Genomic DNA, 18,132 nt, shown 5'->3' with positions numbered 1-18,132 from the left:
CTGGCTGACTTGGTAATCTCAGCAGAGGGACTAAGGACTGTATGAGTCACTGAAGACTGAGCCTTCTTGGGCAGAGTTGATAAACAGAGCAGTGGAGGGAGATTGTAGTGCTGCTGTACCTGTTCTGTGGGTAAGTTGAGTTCAGCTTCCTAGGCTGGTAGTCCAGCTCCTTTTCACCAGTGCTAACATTTACCTCCAGACATAATTGTAGAAGCAGTGTTTTTTCTGGCATTACAAATTGGGGAAAACAAGAAAGACCACAAGAACAGCCATACACATCTACTTTGAAGAAGGCAGAGCTCTGAGATATAGCCTTCTTGTCATCTGCTTATAATTGCTAATAACAATTTCAATTTTCATTGAAATTCTTTCCTTGAAATTAGAAAAAATAAAAGCTAATGTGTCTTCTCTCCTCTTTTTCTGTAATCAGATTTTCATGGGAGTGAAAACTAGATCCTCTGCTCTCACCAAGCAGAGCCTGACACAGAAGTAGATGTTGGGGGTTAGGGAGGAGGAAAGATGGCTCAATGTGCTTTTCGGCTCATCAAGCATGGAGTTGGTGCAACTTAGAGCACCTCAGGGGCTGCTTGAGACTGCACTTTATTTTCCACAGCTGCTGCAGGCCATTATAACATTGGGCTCTGGCCAGCCCTCTCTCTCCAAGAGTCTGGATGGTTGATAGTCCAGCTGCTGTGCTATTCTATAGCCCCTAAGAATTATCCCCATGCTAGAGATACCACATGCAGATACCTAAACAAGTACAGCTCCTTTCACCCTCCTGACAAAAAGAAAGAATATGTAGGAGAGTCTGCCCTGAGTGTCTAAACTCAGCTATTGCTCATGAATTTTATCTAGACATTCAAGGAACTGACATATAGCTTAATATATGTAGTCTCCAAAGAAGGTGGAGTACAATTTTCATCTGTGTATTTAGATAGGACAATTTCTTACAACAGGATTGTCAGCATGTGAATTTTAATTTAATTTCTACAACATAGTAGAAATATGGATCATTTAAAACAATATAGTTACAGCAAATTTTCTTGCTCTTTGACCAGTTCACCTTAACCTTGTCTAATCCTTTTCTTTTGCTCTCATTCAAGACAAATTTTGCTTTTCACCCTACATCCCACCTCTTTAAGTCTCACTTCTTTGTACAGGAAATAAAAGTGAATACCTCCCTTGGCAATAGACCCTATGTAACAAATATTTTTTAGGAAAGGGCTGAGTGTTTAGTTCCATTGGACTCCCGAGGAGAGAGAAAATGAAAGAAAAAGGAGACCTAGAGGACTGGCTGGTTTTAAAGGATGTAATATTGGAGGCTTGACATCAAGCTGTTCCAGTACACTAGAAGGATGATAGGAACAGCAAAGAACTGATGAGGCCTCACAAGGAGCTTTTTAGTATTATGACAATTGAAAGAGTTATGTACAGAGGAAGAAAGGGTATAAGGAATTATACAAAGGAGTATCATGAACATGTAGGGACAGCAATCAGAAAAACAAAGGCAAAAAACAAGTTACAACTTGACAAAGTTGCTAAGGACAAGATCCAGACAACTGGAGACAGGCTAATATATTGCCCATCTTTAAAATGAGAAGAAGGGTGGACAAAGGACATAGAGACCAATTAGTCTGACTTCAATACCTGGAGTTACTAGAGCAAATTATAAATTCAATTTCCACATATTTGGAGGATGAAAGAGTGACCTCTAGCATGGATCTGTGGGGAACAAAACAGGCCAAACCACTTTGATTTTTTTCTTTACAAGGTTACTGATTTAATGGGTAAGGGGTAAGTGTTTGATATTATACACCTGGACTTCAGATAGACTTTGTCAAAGTCCTATATGCCATTCTTGTAAGTTCATAGGGGAAATGTGGACTAGAAAGAATTACCACAGGGAGAATGTTTAATTGGTTGAATAACAGCAAGCAAAGAATAACTATTAATGAATTAATGTCAGACTGGCAGAAAGTGTCAAAGGCTGTTTCACAGGGCTCTGTGTCGGGCTCGGTGCTGTTTAGCATTTCTAATGACTTGGATGCAAGAACAGGAACTGGTCTTTTACTGCTCAAATCTGAAGACAATACATAAATGTGAGAGGCTGCAAATATTTTGGAAAATTATGCTGTAAATAACAAAATGTCATTAAAAAGACAAATGTAAAGTGGTATAGGGAAGAAGAAACATACAGAAGGGAGGCTAACTGTATGTTAGCATATGTATGCAATAGCATGGATGAGAAGGATCTGGGGATTATGGTGGATCATGAATTCATCATGAGTCAGCAATGTGATGCTGTGGCAAAAAAAGGACAGGTGATAATGCCACTCCGCTCAGCAGTAGTTAGGTCTCAGCTGCACTACTCCATACAATCTTGGGTACCACATTTTTAGAAGTATGTAGAGAAACTAGAGAGGATCCAGGTATAAATGACAAAGATGATAACTGGGTTGGAATAAAAGCTGTAGGAAGAAAGGCTGAAGAAACTAGGTACATTTACTTTGGAGAAAGGGACATGATAGCAGACTTTAAATATTTGAAGAGCTGCCACAAAGAAGATGGGCAAAAATTGTTCTTCCTTGCCACCGTGAGTTTTTAAATTACAGCAAAGCAGATTTGGATCAAATCTCAGGAAAAATGTACTCACTGTAAGAACAACAGGACAATGGAAAATGCTTAGGGAAGTTGTGGTTTTCAGAAAGTATGTATGTTTGGTATGGCTTAGGAACAGGACATCATTTTTCTGTGCAGGCGGTTGGACTAGATTAGGGCTGCCCAGCTGACTACCTGCAGGCCACATGTGGCCCACAAAGGGCCAGGATGTTGTCCACAGTCTACATGGGGTCTGCAAGCAGTTAATATATAGGGCATGGGCCTGCGCAGTCACCTCTCTCACTGCTGTGCAAGGGGAAAAGGCCTGGGGGGTGGGGGAGTGGTTCATGTCCTGCTAATGTAGCCTCCATGGCTGAGGATGGGGGTCTGCATGCTGCTTGTGCAGCCCATGCAGTGAGGGGTTCCTAGGGGCCCACCCCCCCAGCGTGCAACCTGTGCAACACATGCTAGTGTCATCTGGGGCCCACAGCCTCACCAGATCTGAACAGCCCTAGATTAGCTTATCCTTCAGATCTCTTCCACATCTCTGCAGTATATGCCTACAATTTCTATTTAATTAACCACAATGACCATGATCAAATTAGTAAAGGACACTTGCACACACTTTTTGTTGGCAGAAATGGACAGCACAAACTTCCCCTTATGGCTCCAGCTGCATTCATCCTTGAAAATAAGCATGTTGTGCTAAATCAAGGACATCGCTTGGTGTTGTACGCAGGTATTTAACTTTACTGTGGTCTTAATTTTAGAAGAAAACAGTTAACCAGTAACAGGAAGTCTGTTCTTGTGTTTTGGGGAGATATGTTCAGATAAGATTTGTAAATGAAAAATACTGACATGATACCATTTGCCTTGAACAAGTTACAGATATTAATGTTACAAAACAAAGAAACTCGTGTTTCAAACAGCAGATTATCATTTTTCTATGGGGAACTATTCTTTTAACAAAAGGCCCAGGACTGAATAAATAGTATTCTAAGAAGGATCCTTATCAAATCATAGGCAACATTGCTGCAGTGACTTCTCAACCCCATTAGATAATGCAGTACTAAAATGATTCCACTGTGATACTCTCTCCTGGGTACCCAATTTAGTGTTAGCTTGTGCATGTCCAATAGTGGGGTGACTAATATTCAGAAAAGGAGATCTGGAGAAGACACTTTACATCATACAGTCCAGTTCCTGTTTTTAAATTCAAATTATGTCAATTTGTCAGGATAATACAGTAACAGATTTCCCAGGACCAGAAGTGGATTAGCAGTGATAACCTTGCACTCAGGTCAGATCTCATCATCATTCATGTAAAACTAGTATTAGCTGATGCAAAGATATGGCACACATGCCCCCGTTGTGTTTCCTAGGTTACATTTGATCATAAAGAGCCAACAGTCAAATTCCTTCAGAGAGCTGTATATCTGTCCAGGACTGCTATTCTAGTGACCTAGATGAGACAGACATTTCTATAAATTCAGTGTGCGGGTGCTAATCTAAATCTAGAGGTGCAATGTTTTCCTTGCACCAAACTGAAAGTGGGAATTTGGTACAGAACCACCAATCTGCAACACATTACCAAATATCACCCCAAAGTGATAACAAACAGAACATTGAGGAACAGTATTTGGACAAGCTGAACATCCGGCCCAAAGAACGTTTTAAGTAAGCCCCAGATCCTCAAAGAACATGAATATATTATTAAGTTGTTTAGGGAGTATTCACAGGCAGAAGTCTGCAAATAAACAGGTCTTGAAAGAGAAGAACAAATATTTAACAGTTTTGGAACATCACTACGGTCCCATTAGAAAACAGAGAGGAGACTGAGACAATATTTTGATGTATAATAAAAGCACGTTTTGAAGGGCAAACAAATCCTCCCAAACTAGATAAAGCCCTTTTGAGGTGCTCTAATGAAGTAGTTCCCTAATTAAACAGTAGGTGTGAGGATGACCCACTGGAGAATCTAAGCAGAAGGATAAAGAATACCAGAACTGATAACATTATGGATAGCAATCTCTTTAACGGAAGATTGCTCTATATTTAGTCATTAATTTTGCCACAAAAAGGCAAAGTACCCAAACACTTATTACACTCTCAGATGTATCCAGCAATAAATATACTAAATTATAAATTAATATAGACACATTTGTGTCATGCATAATATACTTGGAGGGCTAAGCATTGTAATATTTTAACGGAACAAAATGAACTCAGCCCAAATGTAGCTGTTGAAATCTGAAATATAAACAAAAGAAACAAGTTTCTCTGTGATTCAGAAATGGATGAATTCCATTTCCTACCCGTCTAGCAAATTGTTAGTGTTAAATAAAAAATTATAATTAAATCCAAAGCAAAAGAAAACGGGCTGAGTCTCTAAAGGAACTCAGATATAGCAGAATCATATGCACAATTTAAGTAAAGCTACTAAGCATTATGGCAGCTCATACTAGGGCAGCCCTGTCCTAGTATGGTGCCTGTATTGTGCAGGCTTAGTGCCACCCTAAGGCAGCTGCATTACATCCTCATCTCTCAGTCCCCATGAATTGGAAGTGGCATTGTCAACTAGCTTAGCATGACATCCTGAATGGTTATATATCAATTATAACAAGTCCTGAAAAGGAAAGAGGAAAGCTTCTATGGTGAGCTGGTTACCCTAGTTAGTTTTCTCCCCAAATCTGACAAATTTATCTTGGCATGCCTAGGTAGGCCATAGCCTGACCTTGCATGTTAGTTCAACACACAATAAGTGCCAACATGAATGGTACCTTGCTCCTTTTTTTTTGTAGGCCAAGTACAAATTGGGGACCTTCACCAACTGAATAGGCCCTGAACAGAACAGAGAAAGCCTTAAACTACTGCAGAGTAATTTTTGCCATGTGTGGCACCATATTGGATGGATTACAGCATGATTTGCTCTAAATTGTCCCTAGAAATTGCCCCAAACATCAGACTTCAAATTAACATGGCTAACTGCTTCCCTGCCCCAAACATTGTATAATACCTGCAAAGCAGCCATGAAGGCTGGATATGAAAACTAAGTAGTGAAAGGGCAATTGTAAAGAAGTATGTGTGAAGCTAACTGCTGCTCTGTCTGCTGCTGAAGTCTTTTCTACCAAAGGTAACTCTAAGGAAAAGTGGCAAGCCTTTTATGATGCTGAGTGCCACCTCTGTTGGCTCTGTAATGAGGTGACACCAAGACTGGTATGATGACAATGGCACAGCCTTTTAATTTCAGCTTGAACCGGAAGTCTTCATGAAATTGTGCTTGCTCATCTGGACTCTGCTGCTGGCTTGCTGGGTTACAGAAAGCCTGACTTGGACTTCCTGTGAAAGGCTGTGTTACATGAAGGATCTCTAGTGGAGTATCAAAGCTGACAAACTGAAGGCATATGGTGACAGACACCTCATTCACATATCCCATGCTGCACTCAAGGCAGCGAACAGATTGACCTGGGACATGATAACACGCACCAGCCAAAAGCAGAGACAAAAATGTATGGACTGTAAAGGCATAAAGCAACATTAAGATCAACACTTCCAATATCTTCTCAGTGTCAGTATGGCTACTGACAGAGAAGAGGAGCCTGCTCTCACTTTGGATGAGCTGCTACCTACATGTGAAACATCTATGAAGCACGGTAAGCCGTGCGGTCTGGACAGCATCCCTGCTGAAATCTACAGTCGCAAGCTCTTGACCGGCTGATTTGCGATACAGCTAGTCTCCCACAAGACCAAAATCTATAATGGCAAAGGAGAGAGATCTGATAGTCACAGCTACAGCAGACTCTCACTTCTGGCCATGCTGACAAGGTCTTCTCTGATTTCTCAATTCACAGCTGTAGCACCATATAAAATGGAAGCTTCTGGAATCATAATATGGGTCCCAAGCATAACATCAGCATGAATTTCCCTGCTCAGCAACCCCAGCAGAAGCACCAACCACAAAATCTTGACCTCTGTGTTATTTTTTTAATGTAATGAAAGCCTTTGACTCCACAGTGAGCTGACCTGGATTTTAGAGCCTTATGGAAAGACTTAGCTGTCAAGAACGTCTCTCTCTGAGACCACTCCATGATTATGTGTGTGGCAGAGCAAACATGGACAGCTGCTTTCCAACTATTTCTCTATGACAAAGTAATGTATCTTAGGGCCAATCCTGTTCATGCCATGCTGCATGAAGGTGACCTATGACCTTAGAGTGGGCATCAAAATATGCTTCCAAAATTCAGGAGTACCTTAAACCCTCCAGGCTATATGCTGAATCCTGTATAGCTGACGGCTGTGCACTGTTGGGCCAGCCTGGGGAAGATCTTCATCTGGACTTGTTAGGCATAGGCCTGCGGGCCCATTATGGCCCTGCCATGTCATCATCAGCTGCAAGGGACTCATGCCACCAACGGTTATTCGGCAAGCAGTGTCCTTCCTGATCTGTAGCTGATCTCCATGTTTGTGAATTGTTTCTTCTGTAGTCTGTGAAGCATATGTTTGGCCAGAATTTTTACATTAGCACTAATTAATGTGAGATGGTGCTGCCAGGAAGTCCTGACCAGCTGTTTACTTCCCAGAAAGGACAGTGCTTTTGGTAATCAGGGGGAGATACAGGCACCAACTACTGAAATTTGGTTTGATTAATCATGCTAAACATTCAAGGAATGTGATAGGCTGAAATTCTTACCTAGATATCTCCAGCCTATCCATTCAGCATGGAGTAGTATTAACTGTGGGTGAGGGTCACAAATCAAAGAATTAAAAAATAAGGGTTATATTAAAACAGATTCAGAGAGATTAGTGTTTTTGGGGGGGTGGGTTGGAATGGGGATTTGGATAGGAAGAAGTTAGCACTCGCACAAATCTTAATATGCCACTGATGACATTGGTTTATATGCTTTCAGTGCACCTGAGTGCTGGATAACATGGATGGATATTCAGATACAGTTAAGGATGTTTAGTCTTCTAGAACAGAGCCCTCTGCTGGGTTAGGTAGTATAGTACAGTATTAAGCATGTAAATGGCACAGAGCTTTGCTTATACAGCAGTAGTTTCTTGGTAAAGTCTAAAACTTTGGTTCAGATTATTCATTAATGTGAATGAGTCTAGCTAATGGTCTGGGCCCAGGCAAGTGAGATAAGAATTTGCACCTCCCATTCACCTCATTTGCATTAAGCACATCCATGCTGATTGGGGGTAAAGCCTGGTGCACAGACTTCTAATGTAATATTCTTCATATAAAGAGAAAACGTGTTCTACCTTGCATTGCAACAGCCTCCACATCAGAATCAAAGCCCCTGAGGACTTTTGCAGACATAGAATAATAGACAGCCCTTGCCCCAAAATCACTGGGAAGGAAATGGGCAGAGGATGAGCACAGTCCAGGTGCAGGTTATAAATTCAAGATCTGGTTTATACCAGTAACCTGTTACATTTTCCCTGGCCAGTTAGTATTCTCACTTCCTCTACTCTTTAAAGAGTATAAAACTGTTTTAATCTCAGCATCCAGTGTGTATACGGGCACGTACAGTACGTACAATACATCAGACAACTACAGCTACATTTATCAGTGTCCCAAAGTTTGATCTTGTGGCATTTCCCCCTTAAGTACTTCAAGAACAGATTGTAAACTCTCTCAAACACTTATGATTGTTACTCAGCCCATATATTACTTCCTTATACATGACACAACTGCTTCTCTGAAAAGGTCTTGACATTTCCTGCTGTCTTCAAATTCAATGTTCTTTGAGACTACACACTTAAATCAACCTATCTGGTATTTCCAGAGGGACTTTTTTTTTTTAGTTTCTAGCCACCTGCTAACATGTGCAGGGTTTAATCCTGATCTACAACAATTCCAATAACAGCCACATTAGGTCCAAAAATCTCGGAGCCAAAGATTTATTTCATTTTGGAATAAAATTATATGCCATTTCTAAGATTTTACCACTAGATTTTTCAAGTGTCAGAAATGATCTTGTAATAATTCTTCCATCATATGTTGTAGTCTCTAAATATTTTAATATCATTATAATTAACCTCATTATTTTAATAGCCATAACATCTTCCGGTCTTTTGTTAAAAGTCTCTTTTTTAACATATTTGATACTTAGAGCATTTTCTGTGCATCCTGTCTTAGCTGTTTCTTCTTAAACTCTACTCATTCCTACCATTTTTCTCTTTAAAAAGAATTACACTGTTTTTGTGCAAGATTCAGTGATTTTTGAAAGTTACAGGCACAAGCAGTTTGAATTTCACCACTCTACCTTGCTGGTATACCTCCTTACTGACTTGAGAGACCTCTTTTAGAGGTACAAAGGCCATTCAGTCTCCATATCTTCTCAGTACTTAGGGCTAGATCCAATAAAGGACACAGGTGCCTACAGTAGTATAGGCAATATTTATAGAGCCATAGGAGAGCAAGAGCAAGAATGACTGCAGCTTTCCTGAAAGGGCACTCACCTAGGAAGAGGCCATCCTGTGCACTGGTCCTTGCTTCAGGGACTTTTTATCTATTTTATCCAATGACTATTTAATGTAAAATAAAGAAACAGTGCTTGGAGCAGGGACCAGAACCCAGGACCCCCTCTTGTAGGCAACCGCCCTCATGCTAAAGTGATAGAAGACACACTCTTGTATTCTCTTTTTCTGGCCCAATGAATCTGAACAGTTTTGCTGCACAGTAAAACAACTTCAGCTGGAGGGTGGGTCAGGGCCCAACTCAGAACATCCTCTAGCTGGGTACATAGGGCTCTCTTCTGGGAGATGGGGGTTTGAACTACCTCAGACTGAGGAGGGAATTGAACTCAGGCCTCCCCTTCCTGAGAGGGTATTCTAGCCACTAGGCTGTTATATAAAAGGTGAGCACTGGCAACACCACCACAACAATCCTGCCTATTCTATGGAAGAATGGAGGTGGACCACAGCCTTCTGGTCAGACCCCCAAACTATGGTGAGGATAGAGGTTAAGAAACAGCCCTCTCTGGAGCATTTCTGGATGGTTCTGAATGGCTCTTTATCATTCAGAAGCATTTGACTCCTCCTGTGCAATGCACAGGGAACCTACTACATACCTAACTCAGGGCTCCCACTCTGGGGGCCACGTGCTTAAAAGTTAGACACTGCAGCACTTAACTCATAAGTGCCTAAATCTTGTATTGGATCTAGCCCTGAGTCTTTCCACAAAGAGGTCTGGAAGAAGTGCTTTTCTCCTTTTCTGTAGACACCTGTCACCTGTACCAAAATGAGGACACACTTACTACATAAGCATATCAGATAGTAACAGCTGTTTGAAGTTAAACTGCTTTGACACTGGGGTGCCCTTAATTTCTGATAGCTGGAAGAAGCTATGACACTCCTTTAGGTAACCAGGCAGCTGAAACAATGGCAACCTTCACTCCAAACACAGGTGTGTCATGGCCTGAACTAGAAACATGCAGAGGGAGAGGGAGTATTGCTGTTCACGGTTTTGAGATGATGTGCGCATCTGTATTAGTGACATCAGGAACAGCAGACAGCTGAGAGGTGGCAGCAAGAAAGCTCTAGGCTTGACCACAGATGTAATGGTACACAGCTGTGAGAGAAAACTGGGAAGACTCATGGAGTCCACACTGACTAAGGGATCTTAGAGCCATAAACAGTCTCCTGTTTGATTCCTCCTGCACGGAGGACACAGAACTAGGTAAGTGCACAGAACTCAGTAAATACATATGGTCATATCAAGACGTCCAACTCCATCATCCATTTCACCTTGTAATGAGACAATCTGCAGGGATCTAAATTTGGCTGACCACCCATATCAAAGGAGGGGGAACACCTTTCAGTGTCTTTGGGCATATTGGAATTAATGACCTAGAAATAAAAGGGTTTAGTCTGATACCAGCCCCCTGAGCAGCAATTCACCTGCCTTTTGCCCCACCACAAGCTTCAGGTTAAGCTGCAGATTTTGGGACAGGTTATTAAAGTCTGTTAAGTTTATTCCCTCCCTCCAACCATTTTTGCTGCCTTCCTTTCTTTTGCCTTGGTAGTCATATTATCTCTGTGTGTTAATTGGATGGGTCTGTGTAAGCAGGTTACTTCTGCAGGTGTGTTTTGCTCCTTGATGAGTTCCTCAACCAGTCCTCCCAAATAAGATATAGTTTTTAAGCAATAAACCAACAAATAAATAAGCAAACAAAACCAACCCATATGTCCTGTCCCTGGTGCTAGGAGGGGAGCCTTTTTGCTCTGCCCCCTCCATGTAGCAGGCTGTTTTGCTCACCCTCACATCTCCCTCCTCTGAATTCTTTTCTGAGAGCTTTTTAAAGCCCTTAGTGGGGCTCTCACTCTCTATCTGTATGCCACAGCTGGGGTCTCTCAACAGGGCTGACTATTCCCTATTACAGCCTGATTTATTGTTTGGTTTTACAAGTACATTGTGCCATCTTCTTCTCCCACTAAAGTTAAGGGAAAAACTCCTATTGACATTAACCAGAGTACAACTGGGCACATTTTCTGGAATACTTCATTGCAGTCCTGAGTTGTATACCTACCAATATGTAGTAATTTAAAATAAAAATCAAACAGCTTTGCTCCAGTAGATATGCTTAGGTTTCCTTTAAATTCCTTTACATTCTTCTACTGCGAGCTGAGCATGTCCAGCCTTGCTGCAGAAACTGGGAGCAACCCCAGAAGCTCTGGCAATCCTCAGACTGTCTGTCAGCGATGCTGGGCTTCCCCTGCAGGCCACTGTTCCTGCCATTTCTTTCAAGGAAGAGGAGATCAAAGTGAAAAAGTCCTACAAGTTTTGGAAAAGGACATCGATCTTTTGTGGCCCTATTCAAGCCTTCATCCCATATCCCACTCTTTCTTCATGGGTGATTCTCCCTTGCACTACAACTCTTCCCTGAAAATCTCCTATTTCTCTTCTCTGTAACTCTATCAAATATTGTACAGTGCACAATCTATAGAAATGTTGCCAGCCCTTCAGATAGCATAAATTGGCCCCATCTTACAAAAAGCATTAGGTCAATTTACAAACAAGAAATTTAAAAGAGATTACAGTGTTGGACTCTGTTGGTTTGTTGTTTGCTCTTTGAGACTTAACAATTCACATTTTAAGCTCTTCCCTGGAGCTGAGAGACTTGAAACTTGTTTTTAAATGAAAGCTGAAATGCTGATGTGTTCCTCTGACTCCAGGAACTGGGGCTTTAAGAAAAAATCCAAGGATAGCAAGAGCAACAAGGTGCAATGCTGTGCAGTTATTTGATAGCTTTGCATTGTACCACTGCCAGATTCTGGCACTGTGTAAGGGATTGGTAGGCATGGGAAAGCTACTCCAGGGTGAAGTGATTCTCTGGTAGGGTAAGCTAAGCATAGCTGGCATGTCCCCACCTTGCTGCTGTCAGCATAGAGAACATGGCAGGAGCTTTGCTATGTTCCACTGATACCTGGCTGTTACATCAGAACAACTCAAAGCAACATAAAGCAGATGAAAAGCTATTCTAAATTATGGCAGCCAGCCTAGCACAAAGCTGTGCATACCTTCCCTGGCCTATATGATGCATTTCTAAACAACAGCTGAAGAACTGGGCTCTTATTTCAATTTTTGTTATCGTTAAGGTTGTTATTCTTATAGAGCCCAAAGTGTTCCCAGAATTGTACAGCATGAGAGCTGTGCCAAACAACCAGTAGCTTACAAACCCCAAAGGGATGACAGTCTAGGGCAGTGATTCTCAACTAGAGTACCAGGGCACCTAGGGATGCCTCAAGTTCTTTTCAAGGATGCCACAGGGTGCCATCCAATACAGTACCATACAATACTAGCACTGTTTGGTGTACAAACATGATTTACAAGAAAAACCCAGAGATTTTACACAGGAATCCATAGCGTTAAAAATATTCTGGCCTGTTGAGGTCTTTCTGAGTTCTTGCAACTGAAGACTGACTCTCTTATTTTTCTGTAGTCAAAAAGGGAGTGAAAATTAAGCCCTGGCATTTTCCGAGGGATGCCTTATGTATAACAAGGTTGAGAACCACTGGTTTAGGAACACCATATAGAATATTACAATCATCTTAAATGCATGCTATAATAATATAATAATAATAATAGTTGGTACAGAGAAAATGCTATAGTTTGTACGATATGTAAGCATTAAAGACACTGTATGTAATACATTTGATTTTTGCTTGAAATATTTCCTTAAGGAATTAGCTGAACTGCATGTTTATTTGCCACACTTTTCTGCACAAGGCATGCTAATTTACACTTGCATTTACTGATAAAGAATGCTTATAGCAGGGGTGCCAACTGTATGAACTGTGGGCCATGTTATATGCCCTGAAGGGCTTGTAGAAGGGCCAGGAATTCATCGGTGGAGCCCAACACTGAAATCCAGGGCATGTAGCCCTTCTGGGGATGTGTGACAGTGTAGAGGGATGAGTGATGGCTGCATTAGTTAACGCACTGGTGGCTGCCACTCACCCTACCACCACTGCCATGTCTGGATTTGGCCTGCAAGGAGCCCTGCAGTTCAGATGTGGCCAGAGGACAGGGGGAAAGGGACAGGAGTTTGACACCTCTGGCTTACAGGATCCTACTCTGCTAATATTAGAAGTGTGTAGCACACCCTACCAAATCAAGAGAGACACTAACATTAACCTGAATCTCCCAGCTGTGGATGCTCTTTCCTAGTTAAACTCTTTCTCAGGTGCTTTCCAACAGCAATAGGAATTTTTGGCAAAACCAAAGCAAAGCAAAAAAACTAGCTTTGGGTTTGGAACCAAATTCCTTCTCATTGCTCTGGGCCCCTTATAGAAGATCTGACTAAATGAGCCCTTAGAGTCACCTTTGGCAAATGCTGCCAGTAAGGATTCAAACATATTTTACATACCCCATTTTTCCTCACGGTTTTCTCTCACTTATTATACAAAATGTTTCCCATTTGGTTGAAATCATTTTTTTGAGAATGACATTAAAAGTGATGTGGAATAGAAACACAGTAAGAAACCCTACTATGCAGCCAGGATATCAGACAACACATATTTGTATTTCATGAATTCCTAGGAGACAGGGGATATTTCAAGTCCATGATCTACCTTGGGGATTTTTTTCTGTTTTCCAAGTGATTTATGAGTCTCATTTTCAAAGCTCCCACCACTCTAATTAAAGCAAATGGCAAACATATGGTCGTCAGTGGCCATATATGCCGTTTTAATAATCATCATGCTGCAATTGTGTCTCTTTCAATTTAGAAGATTCTAAATTACTTGTGCCATTTCATATGATTTGCATGTGATTTGTTATTTCTATTGCTACACTGTAGTCTGATGTTTAGATTTAGTCTGATATGGTGACAGATTTACACTCCATTTTAATTTTTTGTTTTGCTTCAAATATATAAATCATCCTTTAAGATGCAAAGGAAGGTAAATTCATTTAAAAACTAGTTTATAGACAAATAATACTTCTGCAGGAAATTCTGGCAAGATGTTTCTGTGGATCCAGAATGGCTGAAGCCATGTATTTTCAAACTATGTACATAAATCTCTCACAAACATGAATGCACTCTACAGTTCTCAGTAATGGTTCTTACTCTCAAGCAGTAATTCAGTTACAACAAAAAGATCGTTTTCTTGCTTCATTAGAAGACTGCAGAAATTATGGGTGAAATCAATGTATTTACTTACCTCGAGACAACTAGTGGTAGAATCAACATTTTCAACATCCTCATCAATAACTCCCCAGGGAACTGGAAATAACTAATTTCCTATAAATATATGGAGAGAGGTGTTTATTATTTTGATGTGCCAGATATTTTTTTCATATACCATATTACAGCTGCTGGTATGATTACATTACATTACTTGCAGCTACTGCATATCACTTCTGATGGCAGAGGTAGTGGGAGTTTATGGAATTTTATAAATAACTAGAATGAAGTAATGAATTCTAATTCAGGAAAGACTAAAATATTGTTTTACTCATAGACACTGAAATTCAATGACTCAAATATATATTTTATAACATATATTTTTGAGCCATAGTATTTAAGTGCCTATGAGTAAAATAATATTTTAGTCTGAATTAAATTTATTACATAATCCAAGTTATTTACTATATATATATATGAGTGTGTATATGTGTGTGTGTGTGTGTGTGTGTGTACTGCATTAGCAGCAATATAGTGAAATAGGTGCTACTGAGAATTTGTTAGCTACAGACAGCAGCCCCAAAGATCAGTAAAATCCTAGCCTTTCTTCAAGGTTTACTTCATATTAATTAAATTATATCATCCATCCGTCTTTCAGAGATGTAAAATATTAAATAAGATGTCTCCTTGGGGGCTACTATTAATAGGTCTCACTGTCTAATCCCTGCATTCTTCATTTTGCACATTTAATTTGATGAAAATTACTATGTGGACTTGGAAAGTTTTTAACATGTAGCAGAAAACAACTGGTCTAGCTGTCACATTTTTTTTAAATACCAGTTTTTTAAAACAAAACTTTATATTCTTTGGCAAAAAGTATAAACTCAGTGATGCATTTCATGCTCCTGATCTAGTCTGTTAGATTAATATGGACAAAAAGAAATGAGCACCTCCAAACAGTTCAGCAGAGATGTGTTTGAGGAGAAATCCCCAAGTGAATGTAATGACTTGTTTTTTTTAAATAATGGGCTATCTCAATGTGGTTCTTACAAACAACACTTAATGTAAAACGAGCATATGTTACTCTGAGTATTTGAATCAGAAAACAGTTCCTAGTGTTTTCATTGAAGGTGTGTGTTCGGAGGGGATATATAGGTTCAGATGAAATGTACCCTTTCACCGGGTTTTAACAGGTTACTGTTTTACTACTTCTAGTCAATATTTTACTTCATTGAGTTTCAGAGCCCCGTGTTTTGAACTACACATGTAACATTACAATGTGCTTCTTACACCAGACCTACAGTTGTCTTAAGGACAGATAGTTTGTGTAACATATTGAAGGTAAAATCTGTGGGAAGACCCACAGGAAACAAAGTAGTCTCCTATACAATATTACACAGGCAAACAAATACGTCCGTATCTTGGAGTGTCTGTCCTGAAATCCTGGAGGTTGTTCTGTCTCACGCTTTGTTACATAGCTATGGCATTTCCTACCCAGTGCTGTGTTTGTTACTAACCTGCTGAGAGAGTCGCCTGGTCCTAAGGAAGAATCCGAGCAGACATCCCACTATGACAGACAATACTGAGAGGATGAGCAAGCCATTTCTTTTACAAACATCCTTGATCCGAGCCAGCATTGCATCAAAAGCCATTGCCATGCTCTCCTCAGTGCTCTTTGGAGGAGAATCAGCATCCCATGAAGAGAGACCTCGCCAGCTTCTCTGGTTAGAATAGAGGCAGCTCTAGCTCTGTATAGATCAGATCAAAGCACTTCCAGTACTGCTTAGCTGACCTGCAAGGTCACCCCTCTGCCAATAGCCACCAAGCATGCAGCTGGCATTATTGTTCCAATTTAATACCAACAATCCTATTATTGACTACATCATTAAGAACCTGCAAGAAGATTAGGGAACTCTGGAAAATTAGAACAGAATGTAGTAGTCGTTCAAAACAAAGGGACAGCCATTTAAAAGAAAAATAATATTGTCTTGCATTGCTCAACCTTTGCATTACAGTGTCCTAATATTCAGGCCTGGAAAGAGTGCAGTGAAAATGATAGATCTTAAACAGACAGAAAGTATGGTCTCATACAGTATTACCTAACAGGCAGGGCAGATAACACTTTGGACCAGACTATCACAACAGGGCAGACTTGGTGAGACCAAACTTCATTAACTGAAGCAGATCTGGGTTTTGTTTCCAGTAAATGTATGTAGCAAAAGGCTGGAAAACTGCAATCCTAAGATGCATAAGGAACAGAGAATTCCACTGTAGAAAAACATACAAAGCATGGGATGGGATTTAGTATTTGCTGTTATCTCGAGACTGAAATGATTTCACTTTTTCCCCTTCTACTATGTTGATTAGAGCAGGGGCCAATTTACTTTCAGGGGATTATCAGACTAAGCCATGTGGATTGCTTTGCTTTCCTTTGGTATGTCTAGGCATCACATTAATTGAATTCAAACACTGATAGAATTATAAAGTGAAACTCTCACAAAAATATATTGCTGCAACTGTTTGCCATATGCTGCTACTACTCACTGCCGTTTTATTACAGCGTTTGAACCATTATTTTAGCATTTTGCAATGTTTTAAAACATATAACATACTGTATATTTGTGGGGGTTATAACATTATATTTAGCATTGTATATTACATATGAGTGCCATAGAAAAGCCCATGGGAAAGCAGTTCTGTCTTCAGAAACACACATTGAATAAGCACCCAGTACATAAGGCATGGGACTACATATTGAAGAAAGAGGAAAAACAAAATACTGAATTGTTGCTCATTAGGTGAATGCAGTGTCCTGCATTGAGGCAAGGGCTCTTTGGAAAAATAGCATGTGATCATGACATTAAAGACTGAATCACAATGTACACACTCCAGGAAGCCAAACTAATTTGCAGAAGCAACCTTCCTTACTGTAGTTTCTAACTTCTGAGTGCTCAGCTTTGTCATTTTACTAATGTGCTTTATCACAAGTGTGTGTGTTGTGTGCAAAGGTGCTCTCCTAGGCTTTAAATAAAAACCTAAGAAAATACTGAAATTATGCCATGCAAAACCACATGTGAGTTTCCACTATGGTTTGTGACCAGAGCTGAAACTGCTAGGTCTGTACCAGGGGTACTCAATCCCCAGTCCATGGGCCAGATCCAGCCCCTGGTGCTGGGACATCTTGGCCATGGGGCTCCCCACAGGTATGTAAGAAGCCCCAGGGGCTGTGGCCCAGCATCTAGATTGGGCCCACAGGGAAGCACAGTACCTGATCCCAGTGTGTGGGACCAGGCAGAAGTGGTACAGGGCCCTGAGGCCCTGATCCCAGTTCACAGGGCCAGAGGTAGAACAGGACCCTGATCCCAGTTTGTGGGGCCAGGTGGAGATGGTGTGGGGTCTTGAAGCCCTGATCCTGGACTATGAGGCCAGGCAGAGGTAGTATAGAGTCCCAGGACCCAGATCCAAACAAGCATGGCCAGGTTAAGCCAGCATAAGGCTGCCAGCATAAGGCCCTGGGACCTGATCCAGGTGCACAGGGATGGCACAGGGGCTGATCCAGTCCACAGACTGGCCCTGCACCATTCATCTGATCTGTGGGGCCAAAACGTTGAACTCCACTGTTCTATATCACAGATCTCTGCCACAAGAGGCAGCTATGTAATGGATAGCCAGGGCAGGTTATCATCTGGGAGGGCCAGCTCCTGGGGAGGGGCGTGACACATATCACAGCTCATTAACAGGCAGTAGAGGAATGACTAGAGCCAGTAAACCTGAGGTCTAGTTCAGGGAGTGTAGTCTAGTGGTTACAGAGCCTGCCTATTCTCTCTTCTCTGACCCTGCCTGCAGTCTGTCAATCTCCTCTTTCCCTTATAACCTGTTTCTGCCCAGTTTCCCTCTGCCT

General features: G+C 41.0%; 2 protein-coding genes across 2 annotated transcripts in view; one reads left to right on the top strand and one right to left on the bottom strand.

Annotated features, from left to right (window-relative positions):
* Positions 1-16,694, bottom strand: part of SLC1A7 (solute carrier family 1 member 7) — a 101,075-nt gene extending 84,381 nt beyond the window's left edge. The window contains exons 1-2 of the mRNA XM_019501284.1: positions 15,749-16,694; positions 14,269-14,348 (exon numbers count right to left, since the gene is read on the bottom strand). Coding sequence (XP_019356829.1) covers positions 14,269-14,348; positions 15,749-15,889 — 221 coding nt within the window. The 5' untranslated portion in view covers positions 15,890-16,694. The remainder of the gene's footprint in view (positions 1-14,268; positions 14,349-15,748) is intronic.
* Positions 1-18,132, top strand: part of CPT2 (carnitine palmitoyltransferase 2) — a 108,615-nt gene that overhangs the window by 69,150 nt on the left and 21,333 nt on the right. The gene's annotated exons all lie outside the window — the stretch shown is intronic.

Source organism: Gavialis gangeticus, unplaced genomic scaffold, assembly GCF_001723915.1.
Source record: "Gavialis gangeticus isolate Ggan-Ray unplaced genomic scaffold, GavGan_comp1, whole genome shotgun sequence".
In the NCBI taxonomy this organism is placed as follows: Eukaryota; Metazoa; Chordata; order Crocodylia; family Gavialidae; genus Gavialis; species Gavialis gangeticus.
The sequence above is the reverse complement of the archived record's forward strand: the minus strand, read 5'-3'. Positions and strand labels throughout refer to the sequence as shown.